We start from the raw sequence: 16,954 nt of genomic DNA on the forward strand, positions 1-16,954 counted from the left end.
AACACCGGCGCGAAAATGAGACTCTGCCTATGCTTTGGGAAAGCCCCTAAAGAATAAGGTGTCTAAAACAGTGCCTGCCGATATTATTATATCAAAATACCCAGATAAAATGATTCCTCAAGGCTAAATATGTGTTAATAATCAATCGATTTAGCCCAGAAAAAGTCTACAGTTTAAATAAGCCCTTGTGAAGCCCTTATTTACAATCGTAATAAACATGGCTTACCGGATCCCATAGGGAAAATGACAGCTTCCAGCATTACATCGTCTTGTTAGAATGTGTCATACCTCAAGCAGCAAGGGACTGCAAACTGTTCCCCCAACTGAAGTTAATTGCTCTCAACAGTCCTGTGTGGAACAGCCATGGATTTTAGTTACGGTTGCTAAAATCATTTTCCTCATACAAACAGAATTCTTCATCTCTTTTCTGTTTCTGAGTAAATAGTACGTACCAGCACTATTTGAAAATAACAAACTCTTGATTGAATAATGAAAAACTACAGTTAAACACTAAAAAACTCTAAGCCATCTCCGTGGAGATGTTGCCTGTACAACGGCAAAGAGAATGACTGGGGTAGGCGGAGCCTAGGAGGGATCATGTGACCAGCTTTGCTGGGCTCTTTGCCATTTCCTGTTGGGGAAGAGAATATCCCACAAGTAAGGATGACGCCGTGGACCGGACACACCTATGTTGGAGAAACCCCTATGTTTTAACATCTTCCTCAGAAAAGTTTCCATTTTTTTATCCATAGGCTCTCTAAAAGAAGAACTATCCTCCAAATGGATAGTAGTGTACTTAGCCAGCGTGAAGATAGCGCCATCCACCTTCGGGATGGAGACCCACAAATCTAATTGAGAGTCAGGGACCAGGAATAATTTTTTAAAAGTAGACGAGGGGGAAAAAAAGTTCCTACTCTTTCCCATTCGTTACTAATAATGTTTGCTATCTTAACTGGCACAGGAAAAAAGTCAGAGGGACCTTCCTATCTTCATAAACACTGTCTTATTTAGGGATCTTAGGCTCCTCAGGGAGTGTAGCCTCTGGAACCTCTAGTGTAGACAGAACCTCCTTTAATAAAAAACGCAGATGATCAATTTTAAATCTAAAGGAGGGTTCCTTCGCTGAAGGAGGTTTAGTAACTGAAGTCTCCGACTCAGAAAGTTCACCCTCTGAAGCTACAGAGTTTAACTCATCCTCGGATAGCTGTGTATCCAGTCCACGGATCATCCATTACTTATGGGATATTCTCCTTCCCAACAGGAAGTTGCAAGAGGATCACCCAAGCAGAGCTGCTATATAGCTCCTCCCCTCACTGCCATATCCAGTCATTCGACCGAAACAAGATGAGAAAGGAGAACCCATAGGGTGCAGTGGTGACTGTAGTTTAATTTAAAATTTAGACCTGCCTTAAAAGGACAGGGCGGGCCGTGGACTGGATACACCACAAGAGAAATAAATTTATCAGGTAAGCATAAATTATGTTTTCTCTTGTTAAGTGTATCCAGTCCACGGATCATCCATTACTTATGGGATACCAATACCAAAGCTAAAGTACACGGATGATGGGAGGGACAAGGCAGGATTAAACGGAAGGAACCACTGCCTGAAGAACCTTTCTCCCAAAAACAGCCTCCGAAGAAGCAAAAGTATCAAATTTGTAAAATTTTGAAAAGGTGTGAAGCGAAGACCAAGTCGCAGCCTTGCAAATCTGTTCAACAGAGGCCTCATTTTTAAAGGCCCAGGTGGAAGCCACAGCTCTAGTAGAATGAGCTGTAATCCTTTCAGGGGGCTGCTGTCCAGCAGTCTCATAGGCTAAGCGAAGCTTTTTGACCTCTCCTCTGTCCAGAGTAAACGACAAACAGGGAAGATGTTTGGCGAAAATCTTTAGTAGCTTGTAAGTAAAATTTCAAGGCACGGACTACGTCCAGATTATGTAAGAGACGTTCCTTCTTTGAAGAAGGATTAGGACACAATGAAGGAACAACAATCTCTTGATTGATATTCTTGTTAGAAACCACCTTAGGTAAAAACCCAGGTTTGGTACGTAGAACTACCTTATCTGCATGAAAAATCAGATAAGGAGAATCACATTGTAAGGCAGATAGCTCAGAGACTCTTCGAGCCGAGGAAATAGCCATCAAAAACAGAACTTTCCAAGATAAAAGTTTAATATCAATGGAATGAAGGGGTTCAAACGGAACTCCTTGAAGAACTTTAAGAACCAAGTTTAAGCTCCACGGGGGAGCAACAGTTTTAAACACAGGCTTAATTCTAACCAAAGCCTGACAAAATGCCTGGACGTCTGGAACCTCTGCCAGACGCTTGTGCAAAAGAATAGACAGAGCAGAAATCTGTCCTTTTAAAGAACTAGCTGATAATCCTTTGTCCAAACCCTCTTGGAGAAAAGACAATATCCTAGGAATCCTAACCTTACTCCATGAGTAATTCTTGGATTCACACCAAGAAAGATATTTACGCCATATCTTATAGTAGATTTTCCTGGTGACGGGCTTTCGTGCCCGTATTAAGGTATCAATGACGGACTCGGAGAAGCCACGCCTTGATAGAATCAAGTTTTCAATCTCCATGCAGTCAGTCTCAGAGAAATTAGATTTGGATGATTGAAAGGACCTTGTATTAGAAGGTCCTGCCTCAGAGGCAGAGTCCATGGTGGAAAGGATGACATGTCCACTAGGTCTGCATACCAGGTCCTGCGTGGCCACGCAGGCGCTATCAGAATCACAGATGCTCTCTCCTGCTTGATTTTGGCAATCAGTCGAGGGAGCAGAGGAAACGGTGGAAACACGTAAGCCAGGTTGAAGAACCAAGGAGCTGCTAGAGCATCTATCAGCGTCGCTCCCGGGTCCCTGGACCTGGATCCGTAACAAGGAAGCTTGGCGTTCTGGCGAGACGCCATGAGATCCAGTTCTGGTTTGCCCCAACGATGGATCAGTTGAGCAAACACCTCCGGATGGAGTTCCCACTCCCCCGGATGAAAAGTCTGACGACTTAGAAAATCCGCCTCCCAGTTCTCTACACCTGGGATGTGGATCGCTGACAGGTGGCAAGAGTGAGACTCTGCCCAGCGAACTATCTTTGAGACTTCTAACATCGCTAGGGAACTCCTGGTTCCCCCTTGATGATTGATGTAAGCCACAGTCGTGATGTTGTCCGACTGAAATCTGATGAACCTCAGGGTTGCTAACTGAGGCCAAGCCAGAAGAGCATTGAATATTGCTCTTAACTCCAGAATATTTATTGGGAGGAGTTTCTCCTCCTGAGTCCACGATCCCTGAGCCTTCAGGGAGTTCCAGACTGCGCCCCAACCTAGAAGGCTGGCACCTGTTGTTACAATCGTCCAATCTGGCCTGCGAAAGGTCATACCCTTGGACAGATGGACCCGAGATAGCCACCAGAGAAGAGAATCTCTGGTCTCTTGATCCAGATTTAGTAGAGGGGACAAATCTGAGTAATCCCCATTCCACTGACTTAGCATGCATAATTGCAGCGGTCTGAGATGCAGGCGCGCAAATGGCACTATGTCCATTGCCGCTACCATTAAGCCGATTACTTCCATGCACTGAGCCACTGACGGACGTGGAATGGAATGAAGGACACGGCAAGCATTTAGAAGTTTTGATAACCTGGACTCCGTCAGGTAAATTTTCATCTCTACAGAATCTATAAGAGTCCCTAGGAAGGAGACTCTTGTGAGTGGTGATAGAGAACTCTTTTCCACGTTCACTTTCCACCCATGCGACCTCAGAAATGCCAGAACTATCTCTGTATGAGACTTGGCAATTTGAAAGCTTGACGCCTGTATCAGGATGTCGTCTAGATACGGAGCCACCGCTATGCCTTGCGGTCTTAGAACCGCAAAAAGTGAGCCCAGAACCTTTGTAAAAATTCTCTGGGCTGTAGCCAACCCGAAGGGAAGAGCTACAAATTGGTAATGCCAGTCTAGAAAGGCAAACCTTAGGAACCGATGATGATCTTTGTGAATCGGTATGTGAAGGTAGGCATCCTTTAAGTCCACTGTGGTCATGTACTGACCCTCTTGGATCATGGGTAGGATGGTCCGAATAGTTTCCATTTTGAATGATGGAACTCTGAGGAATTTTTTTAAGATCTTTAAGTCCAAGATTGGTCTGAAGGTTCCCTCTTTCTTGGGAACCACAAACAGATTTGAATAAAACCCCTGTCCCTGTTCCGTCCGCGGAACTGGATGGATCACTCCCATTATTAGGAGGTCTTGCACACAGCTTAGGAATGCCTCTTTCTTTATCAGGTTTGCTGATAACCTTGAAAGATGAAATCTCCCTTGTGGAGGAGAAGCTTTGAAGTCCAGAAGATATCCCTGAGAAATGATCTCCAACGCCCAGGGATGCTGAACATCTCTTGCCCACGCCTGGGCGAAGAGAGAAAGTCTGCCCCCCACTAGATCCGTTTCCGGATAGGGGGCCGTTCCTTCATGCTGTCTTGGGGGCAGCAGCAGGCTTTCTGGCCTGCTTGCCCTTGTTCCAGGACTGGTTAGGTTTCCAGGCCTGTCTGGAATGAGCAACAGTTCCCTCTTGCTTTGAAGCGGAGGAAGTTGATGCTGCTCCTGCCTTGAAATTTCGAAAGGCACGAAAATTAGACTGTTTGGCCTTTGATTTGGCCCTGTCCTGAGGAAGGGTATGACCCTTGCCTCCAGTAATGTCAGCAATAATTTCCTTCAAGCCAGGCCTGAATAAGGTCTGCCCCTTGAAAGGAATGTTGAGTAACTTAGACTTTGAAGTCACGTCAGCTGACCAGGATTTAAGCCATAGCGCCCTACGCGCCTGGATGGCGAATCCGGAATTCTTAGCCGTTAGTTTAGTCAAATGAACAATGGCATCAGAAACAAATGAGTTAGCTAGCTTAAGCGTTCTAAGCTTGTCAATAATTTCCTCCAATGGAGCTGTATGGATGGCCTCTTCCAGGGCCTCAAACCAGAATGCCGCCGCAGCAGTGACAGGCGCAATGAATGCAAGGGGCTGCAAAATAAAACCTTGTTGAATAAACATTTTCTTAAGGTAACCCTCTAATTTTTTATCCATTGGATCTGAAAAAGCACAACTGTCCTCAACCGGGATAGTGGTACGCTTTGCTAAAGTTGAAACTGCTCCCTCCACCTTAGGGACCGTCTGCCATAAGTCCCGTGTAGTGGCGTCTATTGGAAACATTTTTCTAAATATAGGAGGTGGGGAAAAGGGCACACCGGGACTATCCCACTCCGTGCTAATAATTTCTGTAAGCCTTTTAGGTATAGGAAAAACGTCAGTACACACCGGCACCGCATAGTATCTATCCAGCCTACACAAGTTCTCTGGAATTGCAACTGTGTTACAGTCATTCAGAGCAGCTAATACCTCCCCAAGCAATACACGGAGGTTCTCAAGCTTAAATTTAAAATTAGAAATCTCTGAATCAGGTTTCCCAGAGTCAGAGATGTCACCCACAGAATGAAGCTCTCCGTCCTCATGTTCTGCATACTGTGACGCAGTATCAGACATGGCTCTTACAGCATTTGCGCGCTCTGTATCTCTCCTAACCCCAGAGCTATTACGCTTGCCTCTTAATTAAGGCAATCTAGATAATACCTCTGACAGGGTATTATTCATGATTGCAGCCATGTCCTGCAAGGTAATCGCTATGGGCGTCCCTGATGTAATTGGCGCCATATTAGCGTGCGTCCCCTGAGCGGGAGGCGAAGGGTCTGACACGTGGGGAGAGTTAGTCGGCATAACTTCCCCCTCGACAGAACCCTCTGGTGATAATTCTTTTATAGATAAAGACTGATCTTTACTGTTTAAGGTGAAATCAATACATTTAGTACACATTCTCCTATGGGGCTCCACCATGGCTTTCAAACATAATGAACAAGTAGGTTCCTCTGTATCAGACATGTTTAAACAGACTAGCAATGAGACTAGCAAGCTTGGAAAACACTCACTGCGCCTTTAAGAAACACAAATTTTGTCCAAATTTGAAATAACAGTGAAAAAAGGCAGTTACACTAACAAAATTTTTAAAGTGTATGTAACAAGTTAGCAGAGCATTGCACCCACTTGCAAATGGATGATTAACCCCTTAATACCAAAAACGGAATAATAAATGACAAAAACGTTTTTTAAACAGTCACAACAACTGCCACAGCTCTACTGTGGCTTTTTACCTCCCTCAATACGACTTTTGAAGCCTTTTGAGCCCTTCAGAGAAGTCCTGGAACATGCAGGAAGAAGCTGGATGTGTGTCTCTGTAATTTTTGCTGTGCAAAAAAGCGCTAAAATAGGCCCCTCCCACTCATATTACAACAGTGGAAAGCCTCAAGGAACTGTTTCTAGGCAAAATTTAAGCCAGCCATGTGGAAAAAACTAGGCCCCAATAAGTTTTATCACCAAACATATATAAAAAACGATTAAACATGCCAGCAAACGTTTTAAAATACACTTTTATAAGAGTATGCGCCTTGGTTTACCTGACCGTTTGTTTGCTGTGTTCCTGTTTTTAACGAATATGAATAAAGACTGAATACTTTTATATAAATGATGGATGTCGGAATCTCTTTTCATGTGTGACTTATTCCAGTGTCATCCGACACATCAGCTGTGTTACTGTTTTGGAGCGGACCCGAGCGGCAGTTTCTTTCCTGGTAAAGAATCCATATGATTGGTGGATTGCCGAGCACGTCATCACCCACACCTTCCAACAAGCCACTCAGCGTAAACCCTGTGAGCCGCGTAATTTGAAGCTGGCGTCTTCGTGTGCGGCACAGGAGTAGCCGAAGGATATTGGCAGCGCTAGTGGCGGAACTTATGTGTCGATCTCATGAAGTGGTGTGGTGAGTTTTTCTTTACCTATATGCTTTCTGCTCCAATATCAAAGGAGTGATACTGAGGATTGACTTTGTGCAACTTGGGTCTATATCGAATTGTGAGCCAAACATAGCTCACGGCCGTACTGTTTGGGTTTCTTTGTGTTTGTATTTTCTCTATTAATAAGCCTGATACCAGTCGATATCACTGCATTTAAGGCTTTACTTACATTACTTCGGTATCTGCAGCATTTTCTAGCAAATTCCATCCCTAGAAAATATTTTAACTGCACATACCTTATTGCATGAAAACCTGCACGCTATTCCCCCTCTGAAGTTACCTCACTCCTCAGAATATGTGAGAACAGCAAAGGATCCTAGTTACTTCTGCTAAGATCATAGAAAACGCAGGCAGATTCTTCTTCCAAATACTGCCTGAGATAAACAGTACACTCCGGTACCATTTAAAAATAACAAACTTTTGATTGAAGAAATAAACTAAGTATAAAACACCACAGTCCTCTTACGACCTCCATCTTAGTTGAGAGTTGCAAGAGAATGACTGGATATGGCAGTGAGGGGAGGAGCTATATAGCAGCTCTGCTGTGGGTGATCCTCTTGCAACTTCATGTTGGGAAGGAGAATATCCCATAAGTAATGGATGATCCGTGGACTGGATACACTTAACAAGAGAAATCATGTTTTAACAGGTTTGCCCTCAGTGAGTTATTTTTCAGTCACTAAATAGCGTCATATTATTGCAGTGACATGAGGTGAAAGACTACCTCATGGCTTATGAATGCCTGGGCACAGATGCTTTAACTCAAATAGCCACAGAATAGATCATCTTTCAACAGAGGCAAAGTTTATTTCTAAAGAACGACCGTTTACCTATACGTATCAAACATGCACACTCTATTTGAAAGAAAAAAAAAGTGTAATCTATGATTCATTTATAAACCATGACCAAACATTTGAAAAAAACGTATTTGTATATGTGAGTAAAAATACACTGCGTCATATAATCTATAGAACAGATATTAGAAAAGATTTCTAAAAAATTCATTGAAAACGCAAAGTCAAACAGAATAGTTCTGCAAATTCAGCCCTTCTCTTGGAATGAGGAAAAAAAGAACATAAAAAAATGATGTTAAATGCAACTGAAGAACAGAGATACCTCTGTATGATACAGATGGGAACATAATGATCTGTGGTGTATAAGCTCAGTAGAGTAGTGTTGAAATAAAAGTATGAGATGTGTAAACAGACACCAAGACTCAAACACATCTGTACAAACAGGAGAGTGCCAAGCTTCTATTATACCTTCTCTGTGACAGCTGTGAGGGCCATCGCGTGTGTCATGAGAGAATCTCCAAAAATTAGTCGTTCTGCTTTGTTCAGATTCTTGATTGAAAGGCCAAACACCAATTCATGGTCAAATCTTAAAAAAAAAAAAAAATTTAAAAAATTATGAAGACTGTAAGAAAAGCAAAGTATCAGAATAGGAGATAAAAACAGAATTTATGTTTACCCGATAAATTACTTTCTCCAACGGTGTGTCCGGTCCACGGCGTCATCCTTACTTGTGGGATATTCTCTTCCCCAACAGGAAATGGCAAAGAGCCCAGCAAAGCTGGTCACATGATCCCTCCTAGGCTCCGCCTACCCCAGTCATTCGACCGACGTAAAGGAGGAATATTTGCATAGGAGAAACCATATGTTACCGTGGTGACTGTAGTTAAAGAAAATAAATTATCAGACCTGATTAAAAAAACCAGGGCGGGCCGTGGACCGGACACACCGTTGGAGAAAGTAATTTATCGGGTAAACATAAATTCTGTTTTCTCCAACATAGGTGTGTCCGGTCCACGGCGTCATCCTTACTTGTGGGAACCAATACCAAAGCTTTAGGACACGGATGAAGGGAGGGAGCAAATCAGGTCACCTAAATGGAAGGCACCACGGCTTGCAAAACCTTTCTCCCAAAAATAGCCTCAGAAGAAGCAAAAGTATCAAATTTGTAAAATTTAGAAAAAGTGTGCAGTGAAGACCAAGTCGCTGCCTTACATATCTGATCAACAGAAGCCTCGTTCTTGAAGGCCCATGTGGAAGCCACAGCCCTAGTGGAGTGAGCTGTGATTCTTTCAGGAGGCTGCCGTCCGGCAGTCTCATAAGCCAATCGGATAATGCTTTTAATCCAGAAGGAGAGAGAGGTAGAAGTTGCTTTTTGACCTCTCCGTTTACCAGAATAAACAACAAACAAAGCCAAAGTTTGTCTGAAAACCTTAGTAGCTGCTAAGTAAAATTTGAGAGCACGAACTACATCCAAGTTGTGCAACAAACGTTCCTTCTTTGAAACTGGATTAGGACACAAAGAAGGCACAACTATCTCCTGGTTAATGTCTTTGTTAGAAACAACTTTTGGAAGAAAACCAGGTTTAGTACGCAAAACCACCTTATCTGCATGGAACACCAGATAAGGAGAAGAACACTGCAGAGCAGATAATTCTGAAACTCTTCTAGCAGAAGAAATTGCAACCAAAAACAAAACTTTCCAAGATAATAACTTAATATCAACGGAATGTAAGGGTTCAAACGGAACCCCCTGAAGAACTGAAAGAACTAGGTTGAGACTCCAAGGAGGAGTCAAAATTTTGTAAACAGGCTTGATTCTAACCAGAGCCTGAACAAAGGCTAGAACATCTGGCACAGCTGCCAGCTTTTTGTGAAGTAACACAGACAAGGCAGAAATCTGTCCCATCAAGGAACTTGCAGATAATCCTTTTTCCAATCCTTCTCGAAGGAAGGATAGACTCTTAGGAATCTTAACCTTGTCCCAAGGGAATCCTGCAGATTCACACCAACAGATATACCAAATTATGTGGTAATTTTCTGGTTACAGGCTTTCAGGCCTGAACAAGAGTATTAATAACAGAATCTGAGAACCCTCGCTTTGATAAGATCAAGCGTTCAATCTCCAAGCAGTCAGCTGGAGTGGGTCGAACGGACCTAGAACAAGAAGGTCTCGTCTCAAAGGTAGCTTCCATGGTGGAGCAGATGACATATTCACCAGATCTGTATACCAAGTCCTGCGTGGCCACGCAGGAGCTATCAAAATCACCGACGCCCTCTCCTGATTGATCCTGGCTACCAGCCTGGGGATGAGAGGAAACGGCGGGAACACATAAGCTAGTTTGAAGGTCCAAGGTGCTACTAGTGCATCCACTAGAGCCGCCTTGGGATCCCTGGATCTGTACCCGTAGTAAGGAACTCTGAAGTTCTGACGAGAGGCCATCAGATCCATGTCTGGAATGCCCCACGGTTGAGTGACTTGGGCAAAGATTTCCGGATGGAGTTCCCACTCCCCCGGATGCAATGTCTGACGACTCAGAAAATCCGCTTCCCAATTTTCCACTCCTGGGATGTGGATAGCAGACAGGTGGCAGGAGTGAGACTCCGCCCATAGAATGATTTTGGTCACTTCTTCCATCGCTAGGGAACTCCTTGTTCCCCCCTGATGGTTGATGTATGAACTTGGCCCTCGCTAGCTGAGGCCAAGCTTTGAGAGCATTGAATATCGCTCTCAGTTCCAGAATATTTATCGGTAGAAGAGATTCTACCCGAGACCAAAGACCCTGAGCTTTCAGGGATCCCCAGACCGCGCCCCAGCCCATCAGACTGGCGTCGGTCGTGACAATGACCCACTCTGGTCTGCGGAAGGTCATCCCTTGTGACAGGTTGTCCAGGGACAGCCACCAACGGAATGAGTCTCTGGTCCTCTGATTTACTTGTATCTTCGGAGACAAGTCTGAATAGTCCCCATTCCACTGACTGAGCAGGAACAGTTGTAATGGTCTTAGATGAATGCGCACAAAAGGAACTATGTCCATTGCCGCTACCATCAAACCTATCACTTCCATGCACTGCGCTATGGAAGGAAGAGGAACGGAATGAAGTATCCGACAAGAGTCTAGAAGTTTTGTTTTTCTGGCTTCTGTCAGAAAAATCCTCATTTCTAAGGAGTCTATTATAGTTCCCAAGAAGGGAACCCTCGTTGACGGAGATAGAGAACTCTTTTCCACGTTCACTTTCCATCCGTGAGATCTGAGAAAGGCCAGGACAATGTCCGTGTGAGCCTTTACTTGAGGAAGGGACGACGCTCGAATCAGAATGTCGTCCAAGTAAGGTACTACAGCAATGCCCCTTGGTCTTAGCACCGCCAGAAGGGACCCTAGTACCTATGAGAAAATCCTAGGAGCAGTGGCTAATCCGAAAGAAAACGCCACGAACTGGAAATGCTTGTCCAGGAATTCAAACCTTAGGAACCGATGATGTTCCTTGTGGATAGGAATATGTAGATACGCATCCTTGAAATCCACCTTGGTCATGAATTGACCTTCCTGGATGGAAGGAAGAAGTGTTCGAATGGTTTCCATCTTGAACGATGGAACCTTGAGAAACTTGTTCAAGATCTTGAGATCTAAGATTGGTCTGAACGTTCCCTCTTTTTTGGGAACTATGAACAGATTGGAGTAGAACCCCATCCCTTGTTCTCCTAATGGAACAGGATGAATCACTCCCATTTTTAGCAGGTCTTCTACCCAATGTAAGAATGCCTGTCTTCTTATGTGGTCTGAAGACAACTGAGACCTGTGGAACCTCCCCCTTGGAGGAAGCCCCTTGAACTCCAGAGAATAACCTTGGGAGACTATTTCTAGCGCCCAAGGGTCCAGAACATCTCTTGCCCCAGCCTGAGCGAAGAGAGAGAGTCTGCCCCCCACCAGATCCGGTCCCGGATCGGGGGCCCGCATTTCATGCTGTCTTGGTAGCAGTGGCAGGTTTCCTGGCCTGCTTTCCTTTGTTCCAGCCTTGCATAGGTCTCCAGGCTGGATTGGCTTGAGAAGTATTACCTTCCTGCTTAGAGGACGTAGCCCTTGGGGCTGATCCGTTTCTGCGAAAGGGACGAAACTTAGGTTTATTTTTGGTCTTGAAAAGACCTATCCTGAGGAAGGGCGTGGCCCTTGCCCCCAGTGATATCAGAGATAATCTCTTTCAAGTCAGGGCCAAAGAGTGTTTTCCCCTTGAAAGGAATGTCAAGCAATTTGTTCTTGGAAGACGCATCCGCTGCCCAAGATTTTAACCAAAGCGCTCTGCGCCACAATAGCAAACCCAGAATTTTTTCGCCGCTAACCTAGCCAATTGCAAGGTGGCGTCTAGGGTGAAAGAATTAGCCAATTTAAGAGCACGAATTCTGTCCATAATCTCCTCATAAGAAGAAGAATTACTAATAATCGCCTTTCCTAGCTCAAACTAGAAACACGCGGCTGCAGTGACAGGGACAATGCATGCAATTGGTTGTAGAAGGGAACCTTGCTGAACAAACATCTTTAGCAGACCTTCTAATTTTTTATCCATAGGATCTTGGAAAGCACAACTATCTTCTATGGGTATAGTGGCGCGCTTGTGTAGAGTAGAAACCGCCCCCTCGACCTTGGGGACTGTCTGCCATCAGTCCTTTCTGGTGTCGACTATAGGAAAACAATTTTATAAATATGGGGGGAGGTACTAAAGGTATACCGGGCCTGTCCCATTCTGTACTAACAATGTACGCCACCCGCTTGGATATAGGAAAAGCTTCGGGGGGCCCCGGGGCCTCTAAGAACTTTTCCATTTTACATAGTGGTTCTGGAATGACCAGATAATCACAATCATCCAAATTGGATAACACCTCCTTAAGCAGAGCGCGGAGATGTTCCAACTTAAATTTAAAAGTAATCACATCAGGTTCAGCTTGTTGAGAAATGTTTCCTGAATCTGAAATTTCTCCCTCAGACAAAACCTCCCTGGCCCCCTCAGACTGGTGTAGGGGCCCTTCAGAAACCATATCATCAGCGTTCTCATGCTCTACAGAATTTTCTAAAACAGAGCAGTCGCGCTTTCACTGATAAGTGGGCATATTGGCTAAAATGTTTTTGATAGAATTATCCATTACAGCCGTTAAATGTTGCATAGTAAGGAGTATTGGCGCACTAGATGTACTAGGGGCCTCCTGTATGGGCAAGACTGGTGTAGACGAAGGAGGGGATGATGCAGTACCATGCTTACTCCCCTCACTTGAGGAATCATCTTGGGCATCATTTTTACTAAATTTTTTTATGACATAAAATACATATAGTTAAATGAGAAGGAACCTTGGTTTCCCCACAGTCAGAACACAATCTATCTGGTAGTTCAGACATGTTAAACAGGCATAAACTTGATAACAAAGCACAAAAAACGTTTTAAAATAAAACCGTTACTGTCACTTTAAATTTTAAACTAAACACACTTTATTACTGCAATTGCGAAAAAGTATGAAGGAATTGTTCAAAATTCACCAAAATTTCACCACAGTGTCTTAAAGCCTTAAAAGTATTGCACACCAAATTTGGAAGCTTTAACCCTTAAAATAACGGAACCGGAGCCGTTTTTATATTTAACCCCTTTACAGTCCCTGGAATCTGCTTTGCTGAGACCCAACCAAGCCCAAAGGGGAATACGATACCAAATGATGCCTTCAGAAAGACCTTTCTATGTATCAGAGCTCCACACACATGCAGCTGCATGCCATGCTGTCCTCAAAAACAAGTGCGCCATACCGGCGCGAAAATGAGACTCTGCCTATGCTTTGGGAAAGCCCCTAAAGAATAAGGTGTCTAAAACAGTGCCTGCCGATATTATTATATCAAAATACCCAGATAAAATGATTCCTCAAGGCTAAATATGTGTTAATAATCAATCGATTTAGCCCAGAAAAAGTCTACAGTTTAAATAAGCCCTTGTGAAGCCCTTATTTACAATCGTAATAAACATGGCTTACCGGATCCCATAGGGAAAATGACAGCTTCCAGCATTACATCGTCTTGTTAGAATGTGTCATACCTCAAGCAGCAAGGGACTGCAAACTGTTCCCCCAACTGAAGTTAATTGCTCTCAACAGTCCTGTGTGGAACAGCCATGGATTTTAGTTACGGTTGCTAAAATCATTTTCCTCATACAAACAGAATTCTTCATCTCTTTTCTGTTTCTGAGTAAATAGTACGTACCAGCACTATTTGAAAATAACAAACTCTTGATTGAATAATGAAAAACTACAGTTAAACACTAAAAAACTCTAAGCCATCTCCGTGGAGATGTTGCCTGTACAACGGCAAAGAGAATGACTGGGGTAGGCGGAGCCTAGGAGGGATCATGTGACCAGCTTTGCTGGGCTCTTTGCCATTTCCTGTTGGGGAAGAGAATATCCCACAAGTAAGGATGACGCCGTGGACCGGACACACCTATGTTGGAGAAATACTGGATCTCACTTTTCCCACTATGTAAACATTCACATGCAAACAGTCTTTCAACACAACTATTTACAAAATTGATTAGACACAGCAATAAGATATAGCATATTATTTCTTAGTGTTAATAGAATGGCTAATAAATCTGTCAACATGATCTATGTTCTGTAGACAGGATTTAAAGAATGTCAACATTAAACTCATAACTTGCATGAGAAACACATCGCTAGTAGCTTGTGATATACACTAAGGGTTGTGTGTGAAAGTTTAAGTGTAAGTATATACAATTTAAAATGTGATACAGTATAATATTTATATAATTGGCAACAGAGAAAACAAAAAAAAACCTAACAAGAATTTTAACAAAAAGACAAACCTGAAAAACACATGACTCCTAACATTTTAAAAATGATAACTAAAGACAGATGGCCTGGGGAGGGCTTAAGCAGAGAAGACACGGCCTGGTTGTTCAGGGGTGGGGCCAAGCAATTCAGGGGTGGGGTCTGGATGGTTTGAGGAAAGGGTTTTGGCAGCCAAAGATGGAGTCAAGGGCAGGGTCTGGGGATTTACAGGTTTATTTGATGAAACAAGCAGGAATGAGAGATAGAAAACTAATTCAGTAACCTATTGCTAAAGCTATTACAACTGTAATAACTTGGGAAATAGGTTCATGTAAATGTATGGTTGGAAGTTTTTTGCTACACTAATGCCAAGCATGCAGAGCTCATAAAGACTCTATTGCACCTGTGATGTATCACTTCTCGTGTCTCGCTATTTCAAAGTTTTATTTTTTGTTCTTTTAAGTTTTCTTTTGTGCACATTAGAGTACATGGTTTAATTGAGTTTATTTTTTATTTTTATTTGTTTGTTCTGTGATATTTTTGTAATTCTGGTATCCTCCGTAGTAGAGTTTGTTCTATGTGCCACAAGCAGAATGGTTACGAGGTAAATGCTCATTCAGGGCAGAGGGGATGGGTCTTTCCCAAATTGCAGATGTTTCAAATGGTGGGTAAGGCTCTCTTTGAGTTGTGCAACTTTCAATGTTGTCACAATTTATTTTTTAAGGAGTTTTTAAATTATTTCTTACTTTGTATTTCAACAGCCATGACCGCTTAAAAAGAAAGTTTTAGCTGCTGTTTCAAGATATTTTAAGTGTTACCACATTCTTAGTTAACATATTACTAATCACAATCTTTCTTAATTTAATAAGAAGTTAAAACCAGCTCAAATAACACTTTACATTATATGGCCAAAAGTATTGGACAACCCTACTTATTATTTTTTTTCCCGGTGTTTCAGCCACACCCATTGCTAGCAGGAGCATAAAATCCAACACATGCATGAAATCTCCATAGATTAACATTAGCATTATAATGGTTTGTACAGAAGAGCTAAGTGACTTTAAATGTGGCACTGTCATGGAATACCACTTTTGTGACAAATCAGTTTATGAACTTTCTGCCCTACTAGATCTGCCTGGTCAACTGTAAGTGCTGCGATTGTGAAGTGGAAAAGCATAGGAGCAGCCCAGCCACAAAATGGTAGACCAGGTTAAGTCACAAAGCAAGGTTACTGAGTGCTGAAGTGGCACTCAGTAACCTGAAGGGCAGTAGTGCTCGTTAATAAATAAAGTTTGGAAGAAAAAAAAAAAGTCATCTATCACCTGTTGCTTTGCTCACTGTTCCAATGAAGGGTCATCTTAATCAGGGATGTTACTAGAGAATATGGCTCCCAGGGCAAAATTCCCAAATAACCCTGCACCCGGCCTTGCATGTCTCTCTGTCATTAAAGGTATAGAAAGCTCAAAAAATAAATGTGAATGGGTGCATTTCAATGTGATATAGAAGCATTTTTGCAATAGACTTTCATTAGCAAAAATGCTTCCGGTAAAAAGTTATTACTGTTTTTCTGCGGCATATGCACATATCCTCTGAAGGCCAGTACACCTGTATTCAAACACCGTACCTGCTCAAAGAGTCAGCAGTGGCTTGTAAGACACAAGTTATGAATTCAGGAGCAACACACGCCACTGCCAGCTCTCTAAGAAGTTGTGGTGCACAGGATATGTGGGTATGCTGCAGAAAAACAAAATTTATGCTTACCTGATAAATTTCTTTCTTTTGCGATGTACCGAGTCCACGGATTCATCCTAACTTGTGGGATATTGTCCTTCCTGACAGGAAGTAGCAAAGAGAGCACCACAGCAGAGCTGTCTATATAGCTCCCCCCTTAACTCCACCCCCCAGTCATTCGACCGAAGGCCAAGGAAGAAAAGGAGAAACCATAAGGTGCAGAGGTGACTGAAGTTTACATAAAAAAAAATACTATCTGTCTTGAATAGACAGGGTGGGCCGTGGACTCGGTACATCGCAAAAGAAAGAAATGTATCAGGTAAGCATAAATTTTGTTTTCTTTTGCATGATGTACCGAGTCCACGGATTCATCCTAAATTGTGGGATACCAATACCAAAGCTTTAGGACACGGATGAAGGGAGGGACAAGACAGGAACCTAAACGGAAGGCACCACTGCTTGCAAAACCTTTCTCCCAAAAATAGCCTCCGAAGAAGCAAAAGTATCAAATTTATAAAATTTTGAAAAGGTATGAAGCGACGACCAAGTCGCAGCCTTACAAATGATCAACAGAAGCATAATTTTTAAAAGCCCATGTGGAAACTACCGCTCTAGTAGAATGAGCTGTAATCCTTTCAGGAGGCTGCTGTCCAGCAGTCTCATAAGCTAAATGGCTGATGCTTTTCAACCAAAAGGAAAGAGAAGTCGCCGTAGCCTTTTG

At 43.0% G+C, this 16,954-nt stretch overlaps 1 protein-coding gene across 1 annotated transcript in view; it reads right to left on the reverse strand.

Annotated features, from left to right (window-relative positions):
* The window catches only part of BLMH (bleomycin hydrolase), a 236,895-nt gene that overhangs the window by 52,709 nt on the left and 167,232 nt on the right, over positions 1 to 16,954 (reverse strand). The window contains exon 10 of the mRNA XM_053706144.1: positions 8,160 to 8,277. Coding sequence (XP_053562119.1) covers positions 8,160 to 8,277 — 118 coding nt within the window. The remainder of the gene's footprint in view (positions 1 to 8,159; positions 8,278 to 16,954) is intronic.

Source organism: Bombina bombina, chromosome 3 (genome assembly GCF_027579735.1).
Source record: "Bombina bombina isolate aBomBom1 chromosome 3, aBomBom1.pri, whole genome shotgun sequence".
Taxonomy (NCBI): Eukaryota; Metazoa; Chordata; class Amphibia; order Anura; family Bombinatoridae; genus Bombina; species Bombina bombina.